The sequence below is a fragment of the Aulonocara sp. 'chitande type north' Nkhata Bay genome, linkage group LG16 (assembly GCF_057382095.1).
Source record: "Aulonocara sp. 'chitande type north' Nkhata Bay isolate Kocher_YH1m ecotype deep benthic linkage group LG16, A_spYH_male_GT1.1, whole genome shotgun sequence".
In the NCBI taxonomy this organism is placed as follows: domain Eukaryota; kingdom Metazoa; phylum Chordata; class Actinopteri; order Cichliformes; family Cichlidae; genus Aulonocara; species Aulonocara sp. 'chitande type north' Nkhata Bay.
Window position 1 is genome coordinate 4,209,507 of NC_141359.1, and position 20,660 is coordinate 4,230,166.

General features: G+C 42.2%; 1 protein-coding gene and 1 long non-coding RNA gene across 4 annotated transcripts in view; one reads left to right on the forward strand and one right to left on the reverse strand.

Annotated features, from left to right (window-relative positions):
• The first annotated feature begins 1,328 nt into the window (after positions 1 to 1,328).
• The window catches only part of LOC147310840 (aryl hydrocarbon receptor-like), a 69,273-nt gene continuing 49,941 nt past the window's right edge, over positions 1,329 to 20,660 (forward strand). For 2 of the 3 annotated variants that reach the window (XR_015125405.1, XM_086267017.1), the window contains exons 1-3: positions 1,331 to 1,747; positions 8,438 to 8,625; positions 18,317 to 18,408. Coding sequence is in view for 2 of the 3 variants with exons in the window: in XM_086267017.1 (XP_086123143.1) it covers positions 1,707 to 1,747; positions 8,438 to 8,625; positions 18,317 to 18,408 (321 nt within the window). In the remaining variant the exon portion in view is untranslated. Of the gene's footprint in view, positions 1,748 to 8,437; positions 8,626 to 18,316; positions 18,409 to 20,660 lie in introns of all 3 variants that reach the window. The other variant, XM_086267018.1, reaches the window with a different exon arrangement.
• LOC147310841 (uncharacterized) lies at positions 3,914 to 7,426 on the reverse strand. Its single transcript, XR_015125406.1, has 3 exons — positions 7,329 to 7,426; positions 6,574 to 6,632; positions 3,914 to 6,282 (listed from the first exon to the last, which is right to left on the reverse strand). It is a non-coding gene; the product is annotated as an uncharacterized LOC147310841 (long non-coding RNA).

The window sequence follows — 20,660 nt, forward strand, 5'->3', positions numbered from 1 at the left end:
AGGGCTCAGTTTGTGAGGAGATACAATTCCTACTGCGGCCCTGAGAGAGAGAAAAAACCTGTTCATCACAGCTTTAAGGTAAAACAATATATCTTTGTGGTTGACGGTGGATTAGCTCAATGAAATACTTTTAATCAAATTTCAATTGAATTTATTTAAAATTACATTTTGCTTGGAAACAGATCAGAGCATTTTTCATTTAATTATTATTAACAGTGTCTTAAAAACATTTGCAAAGTCAGAGCGATTTTAATTCTTCACATTGTAATTATGTAACTATATATTCTATAATAAAACACTTGAGAATGAGAGAATTTGATTGGACGTTAGTGGTAAATCTTTTTTTTTTCCTCCTCGAACTTTATTTGAAATTATAAAGTGAACAGCCAGTCATTCCAGTTCAGTTTGTACAGTAAACATAGAGGGCAAATAAGAGTAACAATATAGAGTACAAAGAAATAAGAAGGATAAATAAATAAAGGAGAGGGAAAACATAACAACTTTGTACTTGAAAGTTGTATCCGTGATAGCTCATTCGTTAAACATTTCTGAATGAAGTTAATTTAAGAGAGTTTAAGTAATATTCAATTTCAATCAAAAACAAATTAAATGAAGGGGTTGAGTTTATTGGCACATATTTTTTTTCCTTTAGTTTCAAAATAAGTGGTAATGTTCTTCCCCTCAATTTTGATTTCGTATGTTGTTTTGCACATAATTTTCAAGCTCTCTCGTTAGTGGTAAATCTGGACAGCTTTGACAAAACGTCACATCCTGAGCTGCACCAGCAGGTTAACAAGCAAAATGATGAAATCATGGAAAACAGAATAATGAAAATGAGCCACAAAATAATTTTTTTCAAATTACTCAACGTAACTTAAACAATGACACTATTAACGAGCATTAAGGTATATTAATTATTTCTTTCAGAAATGATGTAATTATTTGATTGTCTGCCAACACTCTGTTTTCCACGTTGTCTTTCTTATTTGAATCCTTGTCCCCTCTCTGTAGTCTTTCCATCTCTTTGCGGTAATATTGTGTCTCTGCGCTCACGTTCGTCCCTCTGTCCCATCACAGACGTTATCAACGTCCGCATAAACTCCCTGACATATATGAGTCTGACCCATGTCCCACATTCAGCCTCCGCATAACCCTCCGCGTCTGCTTTGTGCGCTGATTGGACGCCAGGACTCGCTCGGGAACGCGCTTGCGTGAACTCACCGTGCTAGTGTTTCCAGGAGACTCTCCTATGTGCACGCGCACGTTTCCCACACGCATCCCCGCTGCCCAAACTGCATTTAAGGCGAATCCCATGAAGCGCGCATCCGTTAGAAATTTGCATGGGGCGTACTCGCCAGTGGAATGCGCGCACCCGCTGTCCATCTCGTAACTGCTGTCCAGCCTAATTGGAGGACACTGCTGAGTAAATGGGAATACCGGGAGCGCGTCTTTGAGCTGCAGTTGGAAAGTGGAGCAGAGTGCGCACTCCTTTTCCTCAGGAGCAAAACTGCGTTGCTTTCTCACTCATAACAAGTTGATGTTTAGGCGGAGCTGAATGTTCTCGTTTATGGCAGGTCGGATTCTTTATCACATATTTTAATTTGACGATCCTGCTTTTCCAGTTGATGCGGAGGATAAAAGCAGAGTTTCTGCACATGTAGCGCAGAAAGACGGATTCTCCAGAGGCTTCCGTAAGAGTAACAGCCATGTATGCAGGACGCAAGAGGAGAAAACCCGTTCAGCGAGTGTAAGTTTCTCTCGTTTCATCTTTGAAGGTTTCCCTCCGTCTATTCTAACATCCACGTGACATTTATTGTGTTTCGTAATTAAGATTTGTTTCTTTGTCGTCCTAAATTCATGGAAACAAATCGGTGTTTGCTGACGATGCTGAATCAGGTCGGTGGATGTTCAGTGCGGATTATCGCAGGCCTGCAGCTGTGGCCTCATTCTTTAACATGATTTCTGTCTGTTAATGATAACGCCACACTTGTGTGAATTATTGTACATGAATTATTTTATAGTCCCAACGTTTTCCAGGCCTCGAGGCTTACGGGACGACTGCTCGGCTATTTTCTGTCAAACGCCCTTCAAACAACCAGCTGGGCCGTTTTCCCCCTTTCGTTTCCTTTTGCAGGGATATTGAAGATATCTTCGGTTTTTATGTTGTTGCTTCAGTAAAACTCGGCTTCATTTCATTTCAAATCTTTTTATAAAAAGGCCTTTGGTAAGAGGCCCTAATCTGTTTTTAATCGCATTAACGCGACTCAAACACTCACGAACCTTTCAGTACAAAATAATAATAATAATAAAAAAATATATAATAATAATAATAATTAATAATAATCTTTTAAAATAGATTCAAGCGGTCAGTGGCGTCACGGTCACACTCCAGCTTTAAACGCTCAGTCTCTAAACTGTGGGAAACGGCACCGAGATGATCTGCATCCTCCGCAGGCCTTTGTTCTGCTCGGATGTGATCCGACTCTGGGAAAGCTGCGGGAGAATTATTTAAAAATTAGTCATCATATCTAAAATCGTTACATCTGCGTTCAGTTCTCCGCTAATGCGCTGCTATAAAACCATTTCCCCCCTTCCGCATTTCTCAGCTTTTAGCGTGTTTATCGAATAAATGTTAATATCAGACAAACCGGACTTGTCAGGGTTAAACAGGCTGAATGTTTATCTGACTGCAGAATCCAGTTAATACAAAATGCAATTGTTAGGTGATGATTTCATGAATTAAAGGAAAGTAGCAAACCAAACCAACCGGCCCTGTGTGGAAAATGTAATCGTTCCCTGAACCAAGTGTTTGTGATAAGTGGCAATGACCGTTTCACTTTGCTGTGGAGGAACTGTGGCCCAGTCCTCTTTGCAGAAGCAAATGATGAGAACACTGAGCACTTCTAGGTTACTGTGGTTTCGCTGGTCAGGCCTAAGAACTGAAATGACTGACTCCCATGAATGTGACAGAACTCAAGCTCAGAAACGGATCAGTGGTGCAGCATAATTCTTGAAAACGGCCTCAGTGTCAGTAAAGTTCCTAAACAGCCTATAATTCTCCTCTTGCTGACACGTACTGTCACTGAGATGAGCATTCGGTTACATTTGTGTTGAAACAGGGACAGACTTCCTGACTCCCCGAGCTTGTTTAACTCGGAGAACATGACGCGTGATGATTCCACGCAAACACATTTCCCGACTGAGCAACGCTGAATGTTTATCTGACTCAAGTGACTCAGAAAATATCAAATCAGAGAATGAATTTGAGTGAAAATAACAACGTGGTGCAGCACTGAACGGAGACGGGGAGAGGAAAAAGACAAGCCTGCATATCAAGCTGCTATCGCTGATGTGCAGGATAAACAGATCTCCATCCATCCATGTGTTGTGATGTTAGGAGAGGTCGTTGTAGTCGTATTATACTCGCATCGTTGCCATGCTAGTGTGGAAAAAAACCAAAAACATGTGAAACTTCAGCTTTGATTTGGAATTGAAGTAAAGAAACGTTCAGTGTTTTAAATGTAGGCCGACAGGGAGGCCCACCCAGCACTGAAGTTCAGAGCATGTGATTGGCTGCTCTTTTAATGCAAACTATAAAAAAATATGTAGTATATATACACTGACAAGACCATCCACATTATCAGTTACTGGATTTTTTAACATTAGAACAATAAAGTCACGTATTACCATGTTCCTTTATGACAGTACAGTATAGAAAGAAGGCATGTAGGATAAAGTACTCTTTACTTTGAGCTCTGTGATGTCTCGCATTAGGATCTGTCAGCTTTCTTTCTTTGCATCTGGTTAATCATCCAGTTTGTACTGAAGTCTGAAAGCACCAGTTACAGCCGCAAATAAACACGTCTGTAACGCAAAGTTATTGAAGGGCTCGTTTTATTGCAATGGATGAGTTTACTGACTGACGCGCAGAAGAAAGTTCTTTATGGAGCCTAGATGGTGTGAATGATGACCAAAGACTGCAATGTCTTGTACCAAAAATATATTAAATAGGGGAAAGGGGAAATGGAAGAAAAATAATACAACACACAACAAATGCCCACAATTAAGTAATAAATCAAAGCTGTGATTTCTGTGCAAGAGTCCTTTTCATTTCATTTATTTCACACTTGGTACAACAGATCAAACAAACCAACACACTTTCTATCAATAAAGCACTACAACCATGTGTGAAAAGGAGCAGGAAGAAGAAAATATTCTTATTAAACCCCGCCCCCTATCTACAATCCAACTTCTATCCGGTCGTTAAGTGATGACGTGACGAATCCTACTTCCGGGTCTAAAGTAGTCTGCGTTTAATATGGCTTTTGTGTTGTTAACATGTTTAATGTTTTGTATTTTCTTCTATTTGATCTCAAAAAGCTCCTAAAACAGTCAGTGATCACTGTTGACCTCCCTCAGCTTTTATTACCGCTAATCATTTATTTAAGCTCAGTTTTTAAAACCTTAGGATGTAGCTACAGCCCAGCCCATGCAGCAGTATATGAATGACTAACCTCGTATTGTGGATGGATTATCTCAGTTGTTCTCCTGGCTGAAGTTTGGTCCTTTTACAGCATCCTGCCATGCTTTTATCGAGTGGGAAAAAAAGTTAGCTTGTTTATGTTATGCTAACATAGCTGTGTCGCTAGCGGTCACGTAGCACATCATTATATACCAGCTAGCCCAACTTCAGTAACCCTACAAACGTCACTGCTGTTTAGTTTCCTGTCTTCATTTATGCTGGAAGTGATAACAGAGCTGTACGTTTGAATTTGTTTCCAAAACCCCGCAGTCAGGACATGCTATATTGTATTTAGATAGAAGCTAGCGAGCTAACTCCCTGCTAACTTCTAACTCCGTTAAATGTCATAACTTCCGTTTTCATGGATGCCTGGATGTTAAACTCAATTGTTACACCTGGTAGAGCAGAACGCTGATCATTTTATTAAAGATGAAAGACTTTAGACAGTTTTTCAACTCCCAGTAATGCCACAGTGATCGTTTGATATATGGACCTGCAGCGGAGTTTAGGCCCAGACACGGCTAGTGACGTCAGACTGAACAACCGGATTACAAGTGGACACCAAAAATCAGGGAACAAAGTAATATTAACATTTCTCTCCGGTCCTAACACAAACCAAACTACAAATTTACAATGAGAATATACACCACTCCACATAGTAACAAGGAGAAAAATAAAATAAAAATAAAACAAATTATAAAAGGATCCTTTTTCAATGAACTCCAATTTCATTCGCATTCTTCATATTGAGTTATCGTTTTAAGCATGTAACACTTTTTAAAACAATGTAAACTTATACAATTCTTTAAATTATAATGAAGAGAGTTCCACAGTCGTATACCCCTAACCGTTGCACTCATTAATCTTTGTGTTGTCCTAGCTAACTGATGCTTAAAATAAAATTTCCTTCTACTATCTTCTCCCCCTGAACACATTAAAAATACTCTTTGTAACTTAAAGGGCAAAATATTATTTTTAAAGTTCACTTTTAAGGTATTCCTCCTTAGGGTCCATCTTCATACAATGGGGAAATATGTCCGTAATCCAAAGACGGCAAAGTGGGGGAAAAAAAACAAAAACAAAAAACAAAGAATGGTCCTACCGGCTCGCCACTTCAATATGAAGAAGATCAATTCAAAGGGGGACAAAAAACCTGACCTGTATGTAACACTGATGAAGCGCTAATGAATTAATACAGGCTAGGGATTGAGTGAAATATTATGGTTATCATTAATCAGAAGATTTAGGAATGCTACTGGAGCTGATGGGCAGTAATTAATAAATACACACAACACAAAAATGTTTTTTTGCAGGTACCATGTATTTAACCAAACCCCAAAGAAAAATAACAAAAGAAAAACTTAAATAATCACTCCTGCTGCAGCTATCCAATTAATCAAAACCCAGTGAGGGTGCACAAAGACAACTAAGCAGATTCTTCTGGCTTATACCAAGCAATACACATTTTCAAAAAACGGTTCCCCCATAAACACCACATGTTAATATCAAATCCACTGATCCACACTGAAGTCCATGAGTTTTATCTGAATGTCCATGAGAGATGTCCAAGCGCTATTGTCCAGAAATGAGGGGAATGGTGTGTATGATTGCAGAAATCAGTGCATTTGGAAAATGGGGACAGAGCGTTGTCTTTGATAGCTTCCTACCCAACCAGTGGAAGCTTCAATTGCAGAATGAGTCCTGCTCCTAGCCCTTCATTGGCTCGCCATCCTCTTTCATACCCCAAAGGTTCACCTGGCCTGCATTAAATAAACAAGGCCAATAAGAAATCACAGCCAATTAAGCTAAATACATTAAGTTATTCTTGTTCCTGTGCACACAATTTATAAATAAATAAATTGGTTAAATATAATATAACCAATAAGGATTTAACTGAAACATTTCAACTGCTACATACATACTATGTAGCTCCACAACATTCGTTATTCAACAACTATCGGTCAAATCAAAATCAAATTGTTTGGACCGGCAGCAGCCAATTAGCGTCAGCTGGTAGCAATACAAACAGTCAATTAAAAGTTCAAACTCACCAATTCCGTTCTGTTCAGTGCACAACAACACTATGGCTCTGGCTCACAGTAATCAGCATCTAAGTTGCATAAGTTAATTTGTGTTAAAAAAAAATGCATTAAAACGGGAAAAGCAAATGTTTGCCAATACACACCTGCAACAGCTCTGTCACCTGGCTTGCCTCCACGCATCTGACGGGAGGAAGCCGGGACAGGCTTACATGCCATCCGATTGGCTGAGCAAAGTCATGTGGTTGGAGTTATTTATTTGTGATGCGTTCAATGGCAGGAAATTAGTGCAGGAAATTACTCTGGGTTACACGTAGGTCAGAAAAATGTCCATTAGCACATCAAGTTCGATTCAGTTTACCGGTAAACATATATTTTTCTGCAAGTCTATGTAACGATGCAAATCATGAATCATCATCATCCACCAATGTACAACAGTTAAATTATTAATCATCTTGGCTACGTAGCTTAATCTATACATTCCAGTAGCGTTCGCTACAAACAAATACAAAAACAATAAAGAAACTGTCTGACAGCATAGCCGAATTCAAGGCAACACAACAATAATCATTCAATCACACTTTGTTTTAAAGTAAGCCAATTAAAATGCTTAAGTAAATAAAAGTGTTCAAAAACAGCGGTTTTTGAACCGGAGTTCTGCTCGCGATGGGAACGCCGCCGAACAAAGTCATTTTTTAATCGCGAAAACGATCGACTGGTTACTGACAACCAAAAGGTTGTTTTTGGTAGATATTAAGGACACTTACCGCTGAGGTGAAATGAGTTTATAGATGAATTGAGAGGAGAAAACGCTTTGTTTTCCAACGCCGTTCTAAACGCCACGAGCTTACAGCCACAGCAGGAGTCGAACCCGGAAGTATCCCTCCACAGCCGGTTTTCAGAGTTGCCGCGACGTGGAAGGAGCCAATCAGGAGAGGGACCTCAAATCAGCTGACGTGGGTCATGTGACAGGGAGTAGATGATATGGGTTACACGTCGCTTGGAAGAAACGATTCAAATCTGATTGAACTGAAAGCTTGTTGGTTTCAGTCACAGCCAGATAGATTAAGATGGGTGTTGTTAAAGGATTACTTCACACAACAAATCCCAGTGTTTGCTTACTGTGCAGGCTGGAAAACCATAGACCGTTCATAAAAGAACAACCTGAGCAGGCTAGGAGTGCATTAGGCCACCATCTTGGCTTTTTGAAATGTGACAGGGGACTGAGAAGCCAAGGTACACAATTCACTTATATAGTAATGATTGAAGGTAGACCTACCTTCAATCACACCCTACTTTATCTTTCCGCTGTACAATATTATTTGCACGCTGTCGTCAGTAAAGCTCCAACACACCAAAAACACATCACTTGTCGTGCATCATTTTGAAGGTGACGGCTTCAAGGTCACGTCTGTCACTCGTTTGGAAGCAGAGAAAAGTGGGTCTCAGGCTGCCTGCTTCGCACCACAGGCACTTATTTCACCCATCGTCACTTGAAGTCACAGAATGTGATTCACTTTGCTTAGTTTAGAGTTTAACCAAGTGATTGAGACAATAAACTGTCTTACTGCACTGTAAACATATGCAGGGTTTTTATGTCTTTATTATCTGTATTAAGCACATTTTACATCTGCTGTCAGAAAGAGTTTCCTGAGGTCTTGTTGGAGTGGTCGCTCTCTGCTGATTATTGGAATGAAAGTCGATTTTTAAGGGACTTCTTTACTTGACCACACTTTTGAGACCCAGAGCAATGTCTGTCTTTGATACACAGCGAGTCTACACGTAAAAATAATACAGAAGACAGGCTGCATACACGAAGAACCAGATCTAATCTACCTACAGCAATACCAATGGTTCTTGTTTGCTTTCTAATCAGGGTGAAGCAACCACCAACTGCGGGATCCAAGTCCAATCCATCTAAACGACATAGAGACAGGCTAAACGGGGAGCTGGAGCGGCTGGCCAGTCTGCTGCCGTTTCCTGAAGAGGTCACTGCCAGTCTGGATAAACTGTCCATCCTCCGCCTAAGTGTCAGCTACCTACGAGCCAAGAGTTTCTTCTCTGGTAAAGTTACCTTCTGATCGCAGCAATGGCATTAAGCAGTAGACATTCATTTTGTAAGTCACAAACTCTTCTCCCAGAAAGTGAAAGGTTTTTGGTATTTCTCTATAAAACTTATGATTCCTAAACGGTTAGCGTAGCTCAGCGCAGTGATTGAAAGCAGGACAAATGCCAAAGCCAACACTTGCCTTATATTTGGACCTTTGGATATCGACTTCCAGTGTAAAAAGAGGTTCCCTGATGCTATTACCAGAAACTGTCTGGGCCCTAAAACCACTGAAGCTGGTGGCTGTGGGAGAGACTACTGCAAGAAACTGATGGGTAGAATTTCACATTCTCTCCTCTGTGGATTTCTTCCCATGAAAATGAGTCCAGCTGCTGCTGTGTAAAGCTATGCAACATTCATGGACTAGTTCTCATAAGGCATTAAGGTAAAACTGGCTCCACACCTGGTGGACGACAGGTGCTGTGTAAAAACAGCCGTGAAAAGACACATACACTAAATAACAACAATGTACAGCTCTGCACAGATGGGCCGTGAGATGTTCATCCATTCACAGATGGATATAGTATTAATCCTGTGCTGGAATAAAGACAGAACCATAGTATGCACTGCACAATGACAATAATGCGTATAATAGTCTGCACATTTGTAAACAGGTGAATATTTTGCAAAGTGCAGAATGAGCTGATGGAAATCTGTATGCATGGTAAAATCCTCTGATAAAAAAGTAACAGATGAACTGGACTGATCAAAAATACAGTTGTTGTTTCACAGCTATAAAAAAAAGTTAGAAAAATATGAAATGTCACTGGTGGATTTCTTGTAGTTAGACCTTTACTCAGCAACTGATGGTGAAAGGTTTGCAGAACAGCTTTGCACTTTGTTTGTTTGTTTGTTTGTTTTGGTGAAAATCCCTGGAGCTGGTTCTGATTAGGTCCTTGGACCTTGTTCCACTTCACTACATCACCACAACACCAAGGAAATAAGGCCAACTTCTGTGGAAACGGATAGTGTAGAATATTATTGAAATTGTAAAGAGGAGGGGGAATAAATATTAATATTTAAAAAAATCAAAAATAGCATCTATTTAAGTTAGAACAGTAATATCCTCTTTGAAGGGTCTTTCACTCAGAACCAGTAGAGTTGAGAGAAGACTGCTGTTTCTATCTGTACTCATGTCTTTTTGGTACTACAAACTGCGACTGGAGTTTGAACCAGGACCCTCTTGCTGTCTTAACCACTGCTTCCCTGTGAACCAATCCGGTTGTTGATGACATATGAACTCTGCTTCTGGGTCCAAACTACTCTGTGTTTATTAATTACCACTGTTCATTTTAAAGCTCAGTTTTTAAACCCCTCCGATGTAACTACAGCCCATGCAGCAGTATATGAATGACTAACCTCGTATTGTGGATGGATTATCTCAGTTGTTCTCCTGACTGGAGTTTGGTCCGTTTACAGCATCCTGCCATGCGATTACATTTGTCTCTAACCACCAGAATCCCTCACGTTAACTTTTATCGAGTGGAAAAAAGTTAGCGTTCATCCTCTAGCTTCACTGTGTTTATGCTATGCTAACGTAGCTGTGTCGCTAGCACATCGTTATATAGCAGCTAGCCCAACTTCAGTAACCCTACAAACGTCACTGCTGTTTAGTTTTCTGTCTTCATTTATGTTGGAAGTGATAGCAGAGCTGTATGTTTGAGTATTTACAGAAATCTCTCTGTCAGAACATGCTATATCATGTTTAGGTGGAAGCTAGCGAGCTAACTTCCTGCTAACTTCATCTCTGTTAAATGTAATAAATCCTGTTTTCATGGATGTCTGGATGTTAAACTTCATTGTTACACCTGGTAAAGCAGCAATGCTGATGATTTTATTACAGATGAAAGAATTGACAGTTTGTGACTGTCAGTGATGTTGCCGTGCTCGTTTGACTTTGGGACCTGAAGCGGAGTTTGGACCTGAAAACGGCTAATGACTTCAGACTTAAAGACCAGATAGAAACAAACTGGAATTTGTTTTCATGTGTCGTTATTGTGAACAGAAAGCAGCAGCTGTTTTTAAATGTCCTCAGTTATTTTCAGCCATGATGATTGTGTCACAACAGTCAAGCTACTCCTTTGGTGTTGCCCAACAGCTCGCAGATCATCTCAGAGCACCACAAGAACAAGAACCCACTGCCTTCTTCTGATGACTTCATCACAGCGACAGGTTCTCATTATTTCATTAAGACCTGTGTCTGTGTGACTTCACATATATGGGGATTAAGAACTGTGTTTGGTATGTGTTGCATAAAAAACATTGTTATTTTAGGTGGCGATCTTTCGAGGCGAATGCTGCAATGCAGTGGCTCCCAAAACATGAATAATTGAGAGAAACCCTGGAGTTTAAAGAATTTATGAAATGGAGGCAGAGCAGTGTTTGTTTAAGGCAGCATCGTTCTGAAATGGCTGTTTGGTAGAGACACACAGGTTACAGCTGTGGTGATTAGAGCATGTTTAAAGTGTTTGCACAAATGCTTTGCTTAGTTTTGCCACGTGGCTGTACGCTAAGAAAAGAAAGCAAAGTGCTTTTCTTACGTATTTCCTTAATTATGTTCAGGAGCTACATTTAGCAACATACAGAAGCATTTGGTATCTCCTCAAGCTGTCACAGTGAATTATTGATCGTGGATTGCCGTAGCATTAGGTCAAAGTGTAGCCTATAGACAAAACCTCTTGTCTAACTGCATTAGCCTACTTCCTGGACAGTCTCTAAGTAATTAACAAGCTCAGGGCTCTTACATAAAGGAAGCAGCTCCAGTGCTCCAGGCTGCCTCTGCAGTCAGCTGTAATTTGCTGTATGTAAACAGCACAAATTCACTTGTCAGGCTGGATGACCTGGACAGCATGGAGCTAGCAGCACTCTGGGAATGCTGCCACTTCTTCAGCACTCTGCCCCGCTTGGATGTTAAGAGGAACTCTTAAACACTAAGAGAGCTATGACTTCATTAAGTATTGTTTTTTTCAACATCAATAAGGTGTCTTTAAAAATCTCCTGAGAGCGGGCATTGATGCTCCTTTGCATCACAGGAGCTGATCAAAGCTCCTGTGATGTCAGAACAAAGCTCTGACAGAGCCCATTTAATCTGGCTGACAGCATTATCCGAGCCAGCTGCCATCTTTGTTATTGTCAGCAGCTACAATGGGCTCATTCAGTCTGAGGAGAGGTGAGTTAACGCTGCAAACACGTGGATCCCCCCGCCCCCCGTATCCTCAGCTATAAAATACACATTCACAGCTGCTGTCTGGCATTTGGATCCAAGCACTGTTAGAGATGCTGAATCAGCAGATGACCTGCTCGACCACCTGAGCTGCAGGTTCAGCCGTTAGTCTGAGCTAACGTTTGAAAAAGTTCAGATCACATGTTTCTAGCAGTCCTGTCACAGATGACGTGCAGTGTAGACGCAGTGATAAGATGAGATAAGACTTTAGTGATCCCAAACGGGGAATTTTTTGCGTCACCTCAGCTCAGGTACAGAAGGAAATCCAAAAATCCAAAAAGGACAACCAATGAAAAAAGTAAGATAACACACTATATACAACAGTAGCATACACAGTATGTGATTATGGATATGGTTGGAAATATGCAAGACACAAACTATATAGCTTAACATAACTATTGTACCACTACTATTCCTATGTATAGACATGTACACACACACACATGTACACACTAAATATACATATGTATTCATATACAGACATATATACCTGCACATGTCCGTACACATGGAAGCATTATGCATGAAGTGGTGACCGTGGATGTTCACAGTGTCCAGTGAGTCATGACATCGTGATTGAGGAGTTATGGAGTCTAACTGCTGTTGGGATGAATGATCTGCCAAAGCGCTCCTTCCTGCAGCGAGGGTGTTTCAGTCTCTGACTAAAGGAGCTGCTCAGCCCACTCACAGACTCATGCAGTGGGTGATGTGGGTTGTTCATGATGGATGTCAGCTTTACTAACATCCAACAACAGCTTTACTAAAATGCATGATATGCCTTTTAGTATTACAGTCATAAACGTGACTGGAAGTTTGGGCAGTGGAGCAAATTCACTTTGCCACTTTTTATTTCGATTTTCTAGGTTTCTGTGATATAGAAAAGAACAAGCATAAACGTTTCACAAGTTTCAAAGACTGTCAAATAAATCCCATGTATGCCAGGAGTCACTGTTAGTCGATCCTTCTACTTTAAAACTCCTGCAGTTGACTGGATGTGAGCTTCTGGGACAAATCCTGATTGATGGGGATCCATTTCTGCCTTATCAGAGCTCCAAGCTAATCCCAGAATGTGGAAAATGATGTCAATTCTATAACTATTGTCCTTAAATGGCTAGAGCACACATTTAGCCATGCTCTACATATAGTACAGCACAGTAGGTGTGACCATAGCAGCTGTTTTATTCATTTATCCATTTGTTTTTTTGGATAAATTGTTAGATCAGCTGTGCTACCATAGTGAAGATATCCCCTTGGAGGCAACTGCTACTGTGTTTACAACAAACAAAGGGTTGATAAGATTGTAGATGACAGAACTGAGCCAATAAAGACGCCTCTGGGTTTCTTAGAAACGTCTGTGCCTACAGCCGGACGCTCTGTCCTTTTTCCTCTTCCTGTCCCCTTTAACTGACCCAGTGTCCTGGAAAGCTTCCTGCAGTTTTTTTAAAGACAGGAAGCCAACCTGATTTCACTCCAGTGTTGCTGAGTCGTCCCATCCATGTTTGGACCTGTAGGTAACCACAGACATGGTTATTGTTGTCATCATTAACATTAATAATCCTATTGTTGTATCCATAGCTGGGTATTTGTTGTTCAGATAAGCTGCGGCTCTTGGAACACGCTATTGTCATTTTAATTTTAGTGGATTATATTTGTAAATGAACAAATACGAATAATGTTCATAAAGAGAGCAAAACATTATTAAAGAGCTGTTTCTGGCAGGTGCAGTAAAGGGAAGCAGGAATGAAAATTGTCATGGCCTGGTAAATGGCCTGTATTTGTATAGCGCTTTTCTAGTCCCTAAGGACCCCAAAGCGCTTTACACAACCTGTCATCCACCCATTCACACACACATTCACACACTGGTGATGGCAGCTACATTGTAGCCACAGCCACCCTGGGGCGCACTGACAGAGGCGAGGCTGCCGGACACTGGCGCCACTGGGCCCTCTGACCACCACCAGTAGGCAACAGGTGAAGTGTCTTGCCCAAGGACACAACGACCGAGACTGTCCAAGCCGGGGCTCGAACCGGCAACCTTCCAATTACAAGGCGAACTCCCAACTCTTGAGCCACGATCATGATGATAAGGCCACAGAAGTTCAGGGTCTTCCTGTGGATTCCTCTGATATTGTATTAAAAATGAACCATGAGGAGAAAAACACATAAACCTGGCACACAGCTGCAAATATCTGCAGTTTGTCCCACTTTTGTAGCCCAGAACTGCTGCTCTGGGATTTGTTATGTAAGCTGTGTGACCATTCCCAAAGTCTTGTGACAGGTCATGATGCCTGTTTCACTGTGCACTGCTTCCCCCTCCTTCCTGTAGGTCATCTCTCTGACCACAAATGAAAGGTAGAGCTGTGGGGTCAGCACCCTCTGCCAGCCTCATCCTCTGTCCTTCTCCTACTTGGCTTAACCCCATCCCCCAGCCCTGCTAATGCCAGGAAGGCGGCACAGCGTGCGTGTTTTCTCTAATATGTGTGCTGGTGTGTACAGCATGTGTTAGTAGATGTGGGAGTGGGGCAGCTGCATTGACTGTTCATTTTTGCATTAACTCTTTCTGTGCTGTGTTAATGCTGTCAATGCAAAGCAAAGGATCGTTTGGTTGTTTGCACAGAGAGGAAGGCTGTGAGGATGTGGTTGTATTGTAATTACTGCATGCCCATTTATACAAGGAGAAGGTTCACTGACATTACACATTAATATCAGAGCAGAAAATTGTGCATTATTTAAAATGTCAAACTCATGTGAACTTTATTGTTATGATAACTTGTAACCTTATTTGTGTAGCACTTTATAAAGTGCATGTTATTGTAAATTATAGCCAAAAATGTGATAAAATATTAATATGTATGCGTACTAATCAAAATGAACGACAGCTTCAGGGATGTCGTTTCAAAGGTTTGGTGCTGCAAACTCAGAAACGTGGATTTGAAGTAAAGCAGTGGAGTAGTCAGTAGTCTCTAATGGGATAACTAGAGAAGCTGGAAGCTCAGAACATGAGCTATGTAAGAAGGATTTGGGCTCTGTAGGGCTTTATGTGTGATTCATGAAAATATTTAAATCAGTTAAAAATTTCACGAGAAGCAAGAATAGAGAAGATGTGAGTTTTTACTGGTTTTTGTTAGCAGCCAAACTCCTGAGCTGTGGCAGGTTAGTGGGGCTGTGTCATGTACAGTGGGGCAAAAAAGTATTTAGTCAGCCACCGATTGTGCAAGTTCCCCCACCTAAAATGATGACAGAGGTCAGTAATTTGCACCAGAGGTACACTTCAACTGTGAGAGACAGAATGTGAAAAAAAATCCATGAATCCACATGGTAGGATTTGTAAAGAATTTATTCGTAAATCAGGGTGGAAAATAAGTATTTGGTCACCTCAAACAAGGAAAATCTCTGGCTCTCACAGACCTGTAACGTCTTCTGTAAGAAGCTTTTCTGTCCCCCACTCGTTACCTGTATGAATGGCACCTGTTTGAACTCATCATCTGTATAAAAGACACCTGTCCACAGCCTCAAACAGTCAGACTCCAAACTCCGCCATGGCCAAGACCAAAGAGCTTTCGAAGGACACCAGGAAAAGTATTGTAGACCTGCACCAGACTGGGAAGAGTGAATCTACAATAGGCAAGCAGCTTGGTGTGAAGAAATCAACTGTGGGAGCAATCATCAGAAAATGGAAGACATACAAGACCACTGATAATCTCCCTCGATCTGGGGCTCCACGCAAGATCTCATCCCGTGGGGTCAAAATGATCATGAGAACGGTGAGCAAAGATCCCAGAACCACACGGGGGGACCTGGTGAATGACCTGCAGAGAGCTGGGACCAAAGTAACAAAGGTCACCATCAGTAACACACTACAACGGCAGGGAATCAAATCCCGCAGTGCCAGACGTGTTCCGCTGCTGAAGCCAGTGCATGTCCAGGCCCGTCTGAAGTTTGCCAGAGAGCACATGGATGATACAGCAGAGGATTGGGAGAATGTCATGTGGTCAGATGAAACCAAAGTAGAACTTTTTGGTATAAACTCAACTCGTCGTGTTTGGAGGAAGAAGAATACTGAGTTGCATCCTGAGTTGCAAAATAAACACCCAGCACGCCCCTGCGGGCGGTTTATCCTTCAAGCTCGGGTCCTCTACCAGAGGCCTGGGAGCTTGAGGGTCCTGCGCAGTATCTTAGCTGTTCCCAGGACTGCGCTCTTCTGGACAGAGATCTCCGATGTTATTCCCGGGATCTGCTGGAGCCACTCGCCTAGCTTGGGAGTCACCGCACCAAGTGCTCCAATTACCACGGGGACCACCGTCACCTTCACCCTCCACATCCTCTCGAGCTCTTCTCTGAGCCCTTGGTATTTCTCCAGCTTCTCGTGTTCCATCAGTTTATCAGCTAATGCTAGCATGCACACCAGCTGGGTGAGGGGTCAGCGTTGTTAAAAGGGGTCAGCTATACTGACCTCTTGAAATTCTTCATAAAGGGCCATCTACTGTTCATGTGTTCAGCTGCGAGCTTGTCTGCTGTCACTGAAACTGTTACAAATGTGTCCAACTTAAGAGTCATTTTTATATCCGTTTCTTACAGCAGTAAGTCATCAAGACGTTTCACATTAGTTTTCCTCAGATCTTCCACAACCAAGTTAGGGTGCGCACACAGTAGAATGTACAACCCCAGCACATCCACACTTACCATGACAGCGGCTGTATGTAGAGTTAGTCGTCAGTAGTTGCTCCTCCTGTATGTAATGTGCACTTCAGCTAATTTTAATAATTGGATTAGAAAATGATTGAACTCAAATGTGTTTTCTTTGTCTTGGGTAGACTCTGACATACTCGTTCCTTGTTTCTCAGTTGTGCGTCTAAGTCTCCTATTTCTATTTTTATTTTGGTTTGAGTCTTTTTTTTATTAATTAAAAAAGAAAATGTTTAAGAAGAGTGAGACCAACCCTTTCAGCAGTCTGTACATAAGCTGAAGGCGCTGTCATATGTGCAGACATTTGAAGGAACGCTCATGAACCTTTAGTTTGCAGCTTCTCGTCTGCGTTTTGTACACCAACACATTACAATAAAAACTGCCTGCAGAGCCGGCAGAGAGAGCGCCAAGTATGAGGGAGTGCCTGATTTTCAGGGTCAGTGCTTGTTTGTCAGGTTTAATCTATCAGTTACTGGGCCAGATACATTTGGCCAGTGCTGACATGGGGCCCACTGATGGGATCAAGCACGCTGCTTCCACCACAGTAGTTTAGCAGCAGCAGTGTTCATACAGAGCTCCTTTCTATCATCCAAAACACTCCCAAATTAACAAATAATTTCTTCGTGAAATAAAGTACATCAAAGTTTAACGCTCCAAAGTCATTTCATGTGAACTTCAAGCAGCAAGTCCTGGTGATGTTCCCACAGCTTCCCACGTTCAAGTAGCCAAATTGAAGCGTCAGGTAAGATAACCAGGTGTGCTTTGAAGAAGGGCTTCTGTGAAAAGAGTCGAGTGTAGCTGCATCTGTAGGGTGAAAACTGTGGTCACAGTGGCAGGTTAATGGGAGTCAATGGGAGTAAAACGTTGTAGATAAATTGCTCATTTGAAAACAGGTGAGGTTAATAAAGTGGTGGACATGATCAAATGTGTGTGTTTCTAATAAATATGTTGTAAGTTCATAAGAAAAGAGAGAAAGGGGGCGTGGTGAAAAGCTGTAGTTGACCTGACAACCTTCAACTTCCCACTAAGCCAGTGGTTCCCAAATTGGGGGGCACGCCATTGCAGGGGGTGTGGTATAAATTTTTTTTAAAAAATGCTTAGACGCTGCTGGCATAATGGACAAACGCAAAAAACACAGAGCAGGGGATGAAGCATCGGCAAATATTCTTCCACACCAACTTCTTTCTAAGCCAAAGACTAGAAAAGATGATGAAGTTTAGCATTCTCATTCCCAACGTGTAATACTGATGATTTGTCATGTGTGTCTCATATTAACACGAAAGGTACCCTTCAGTGTCCTGATGATATGCTTTGGATTCTCAGTTGAATCCAATAGAATTCAGCTAGTGGCGGTAACACGCTCCAGCATGTACTCCAGCCCTCACCTTAACCGTGTTTCATGATCAGAACATAAAACACATTTACATGTATAGATTCATTCCAAATGGCTCTCGTGTCTCCGAGTGCCTGACGGACGATTTGTCACGGCGTCGGGATGTGACGCGTTGCCTTTGGCTTCACCTGCACAACGATGAGGAGGAATTTGTCGTCTTTCTTCTCTGTTTTAAAGTAAAAACAGTATATTTTAGTTCAAAAGCTCTGAACCTGAGGAAACTGCTTATTGCATAGAAACTGCATACAGTGCTTTGTTAGTGTGTTTCCTGCTTTTAATGTGGAGAAAATAACAGCAGTGCTGTGCAAGCATCACAAGACTGAAGCATGTGTGTTTCTCTCTGCAGTTGCCCTCAACAATCGAAATGGAGGGAAGGATGGTCACAATAAAACAGGAGGAACAAATACCAAGATGCCCGAGGGTGAGCTTCTGCTGCAGGTCAGTTATGAACCACCAAAAGCACCATGACTACAACAGAGCAGCCCTTTATCATCACTGACCGTGTGCAACAAAACTGTGACGCCTTTGTCTATATTATTATTTATTAATTAGTCAAACATGTTGTCTTTAGTGTTAGTTTGCTGTTAGGATTCAGTTCCAGGGATTCCCAGCTGGGAGCATCATGCAGGCTCTGGGACTCAGCTCTCGATGAGACTGTCTTTGACATTTTACTCTGTTCACGTGACTCATTGTTTCATTTTTGTACATTTGAGAACTGCATTAAAACGGCTGTGTTGCTCGTCTCAGTGTTGTTCAAATATGTTTGACTCCATCTGTGCAGGAATAATACGATTTAGCTTCTTTATACTTAAAAATACCTGAAGTTTTAAAACCACACTTGTATAAATGTTTGTGTGGCAGACATGTGTAAAAAAATGACAGTGACCTCTTTATGACAAAATCACAAAGTGTGTGAGGGATGATTCACTGCCATCCTCACATCGGTTCACACTGGTGCAACTAAGCATCGCCTGAGCTGCTCAGCTGCAGCCAGCGAGCTGATGAGTAAAGGAGCAGTAATTTGCACTTTTGTGTCTTTGGGTCATGAGTGAAAACAGCGCTACTGTCATTCTCATAGCCACGAACAGCAGGAGGCTCAGTGTCTGTTGGAGCTACTTCAACGACGTTACTGCTCAAGTCTTCATCAAGTCAGTGTTTATATTTGGATTTCATCCATAAGCCAGCGCGTAGCATAAGAACTCGTTCCTCAGGAACGCCTTGGGACTTGACAAATCGTCGGGATGTTACGCCTCAGGAGTGAGAACGGGCTGTAAATGCCTGGAGGGTTCCCAGGACTCACATCCACCAGGTTACTGGTTTGGTTAATCCACGGCCTCTTTATGGACCAGTTTGTGCAAATGTACTGTAAATATCACAGACTTCAGCTCTAATCAAATACAAATTAGGTGACCTGGAGAGTGTGACAGGATAATCTGATAGAAATGCTGTTATGGGATATTTTCTGGAATTTCAGGTAGAAATTATTGATCAAAAATCCAGTTTGACTTCTAACAGAAAGATAAGAGCTCTGTGCCGTCTGTGCTGCGTGTGTGAAGAAAGCTTGCTGGCTGCCGGAGCTTTTCGGGATCGGCTGCAGTCTTTGATTTTCCAGCCCACTTCCTTCCAATGTGCATCACACTGGCATTCCAGGAGAGCTGAGGAAACGGGCTCCTTTCTCCAACATTCAGACTTCTTTCACATGATAACTGTACGTTTCCCCAAACTGTTCGAAGTGAGAAATGAAAGGTCATTTGTAGATGAGTCAGGAGGCGGTGCTCCACAGAGAACTTGCTCCTCATGCTCCTGATCCTCAGAATAAGCGAGGAGATGAACAATGATGGTTTGTCTCCAAAGAATAGGCTTCTCATCTCCTCCACACATCACTCACTCACTTGGACACTAGAAGGGGGAATTATGTTAAAATGCTCTTCATAGACTACAGCTCTGCATTTAACACCATAATTCCCTCCACACTCACCACCAAGCTGGAGCATCTGGGACTCAGCTCATCTATGTGTCAGTGGATCTCCAACTTCCTAACTGGCAGACCACAGGCAGTAAGGATGGGTGGACATGTCTCAGCCTCCACCACTCTCAGCACTGGAGCCCCCCAGGGGTGTGTTCTGAGCCCCCTGCTGTACTCTTTGTACACATATGACTGTGTGGCCACTACCAGCTCCACCACCATCATCAAGTTTGCTGACGACACCGTCGTGGTGGGCCTGATCTCTGATAACAACGAGACGGCCTACCTGAAGGAGATTAGGAATCTGGAGAACTGGTGCCAGAGGAACAACCTCCTTCTAAACGTCAGTAAGACAAAGGAGCTGATAGTGGACTTCAGCACTAAGCAGGAGAGGAACTACCAGACCCCCGTCATCAACGAGTGCCCAGTGGAGAGAGTGGACAGCTTCAAATACCTCGGAGTTCACATCACGCAGGACCTGTCATGGTCCTGTCACATCAACACCGTGGTGAAAAAGGCCCGACAGCGTCTCTACCACCTCAGACGCTTGAGAGACTTCCAACTGCCCTCCAAGGTGCTCAGGAACTTTTACTCGTGCACCATAGAGAGCATCCTGACGGGAAACATCTTAACCTGGTTCGGGAACAGCACCATGCAGGACAGACGAGCTCTACAGAGGGTTGTGCGGTCAGCTGAGCGCACCATCCGCTCCGAGCTCCCTGAC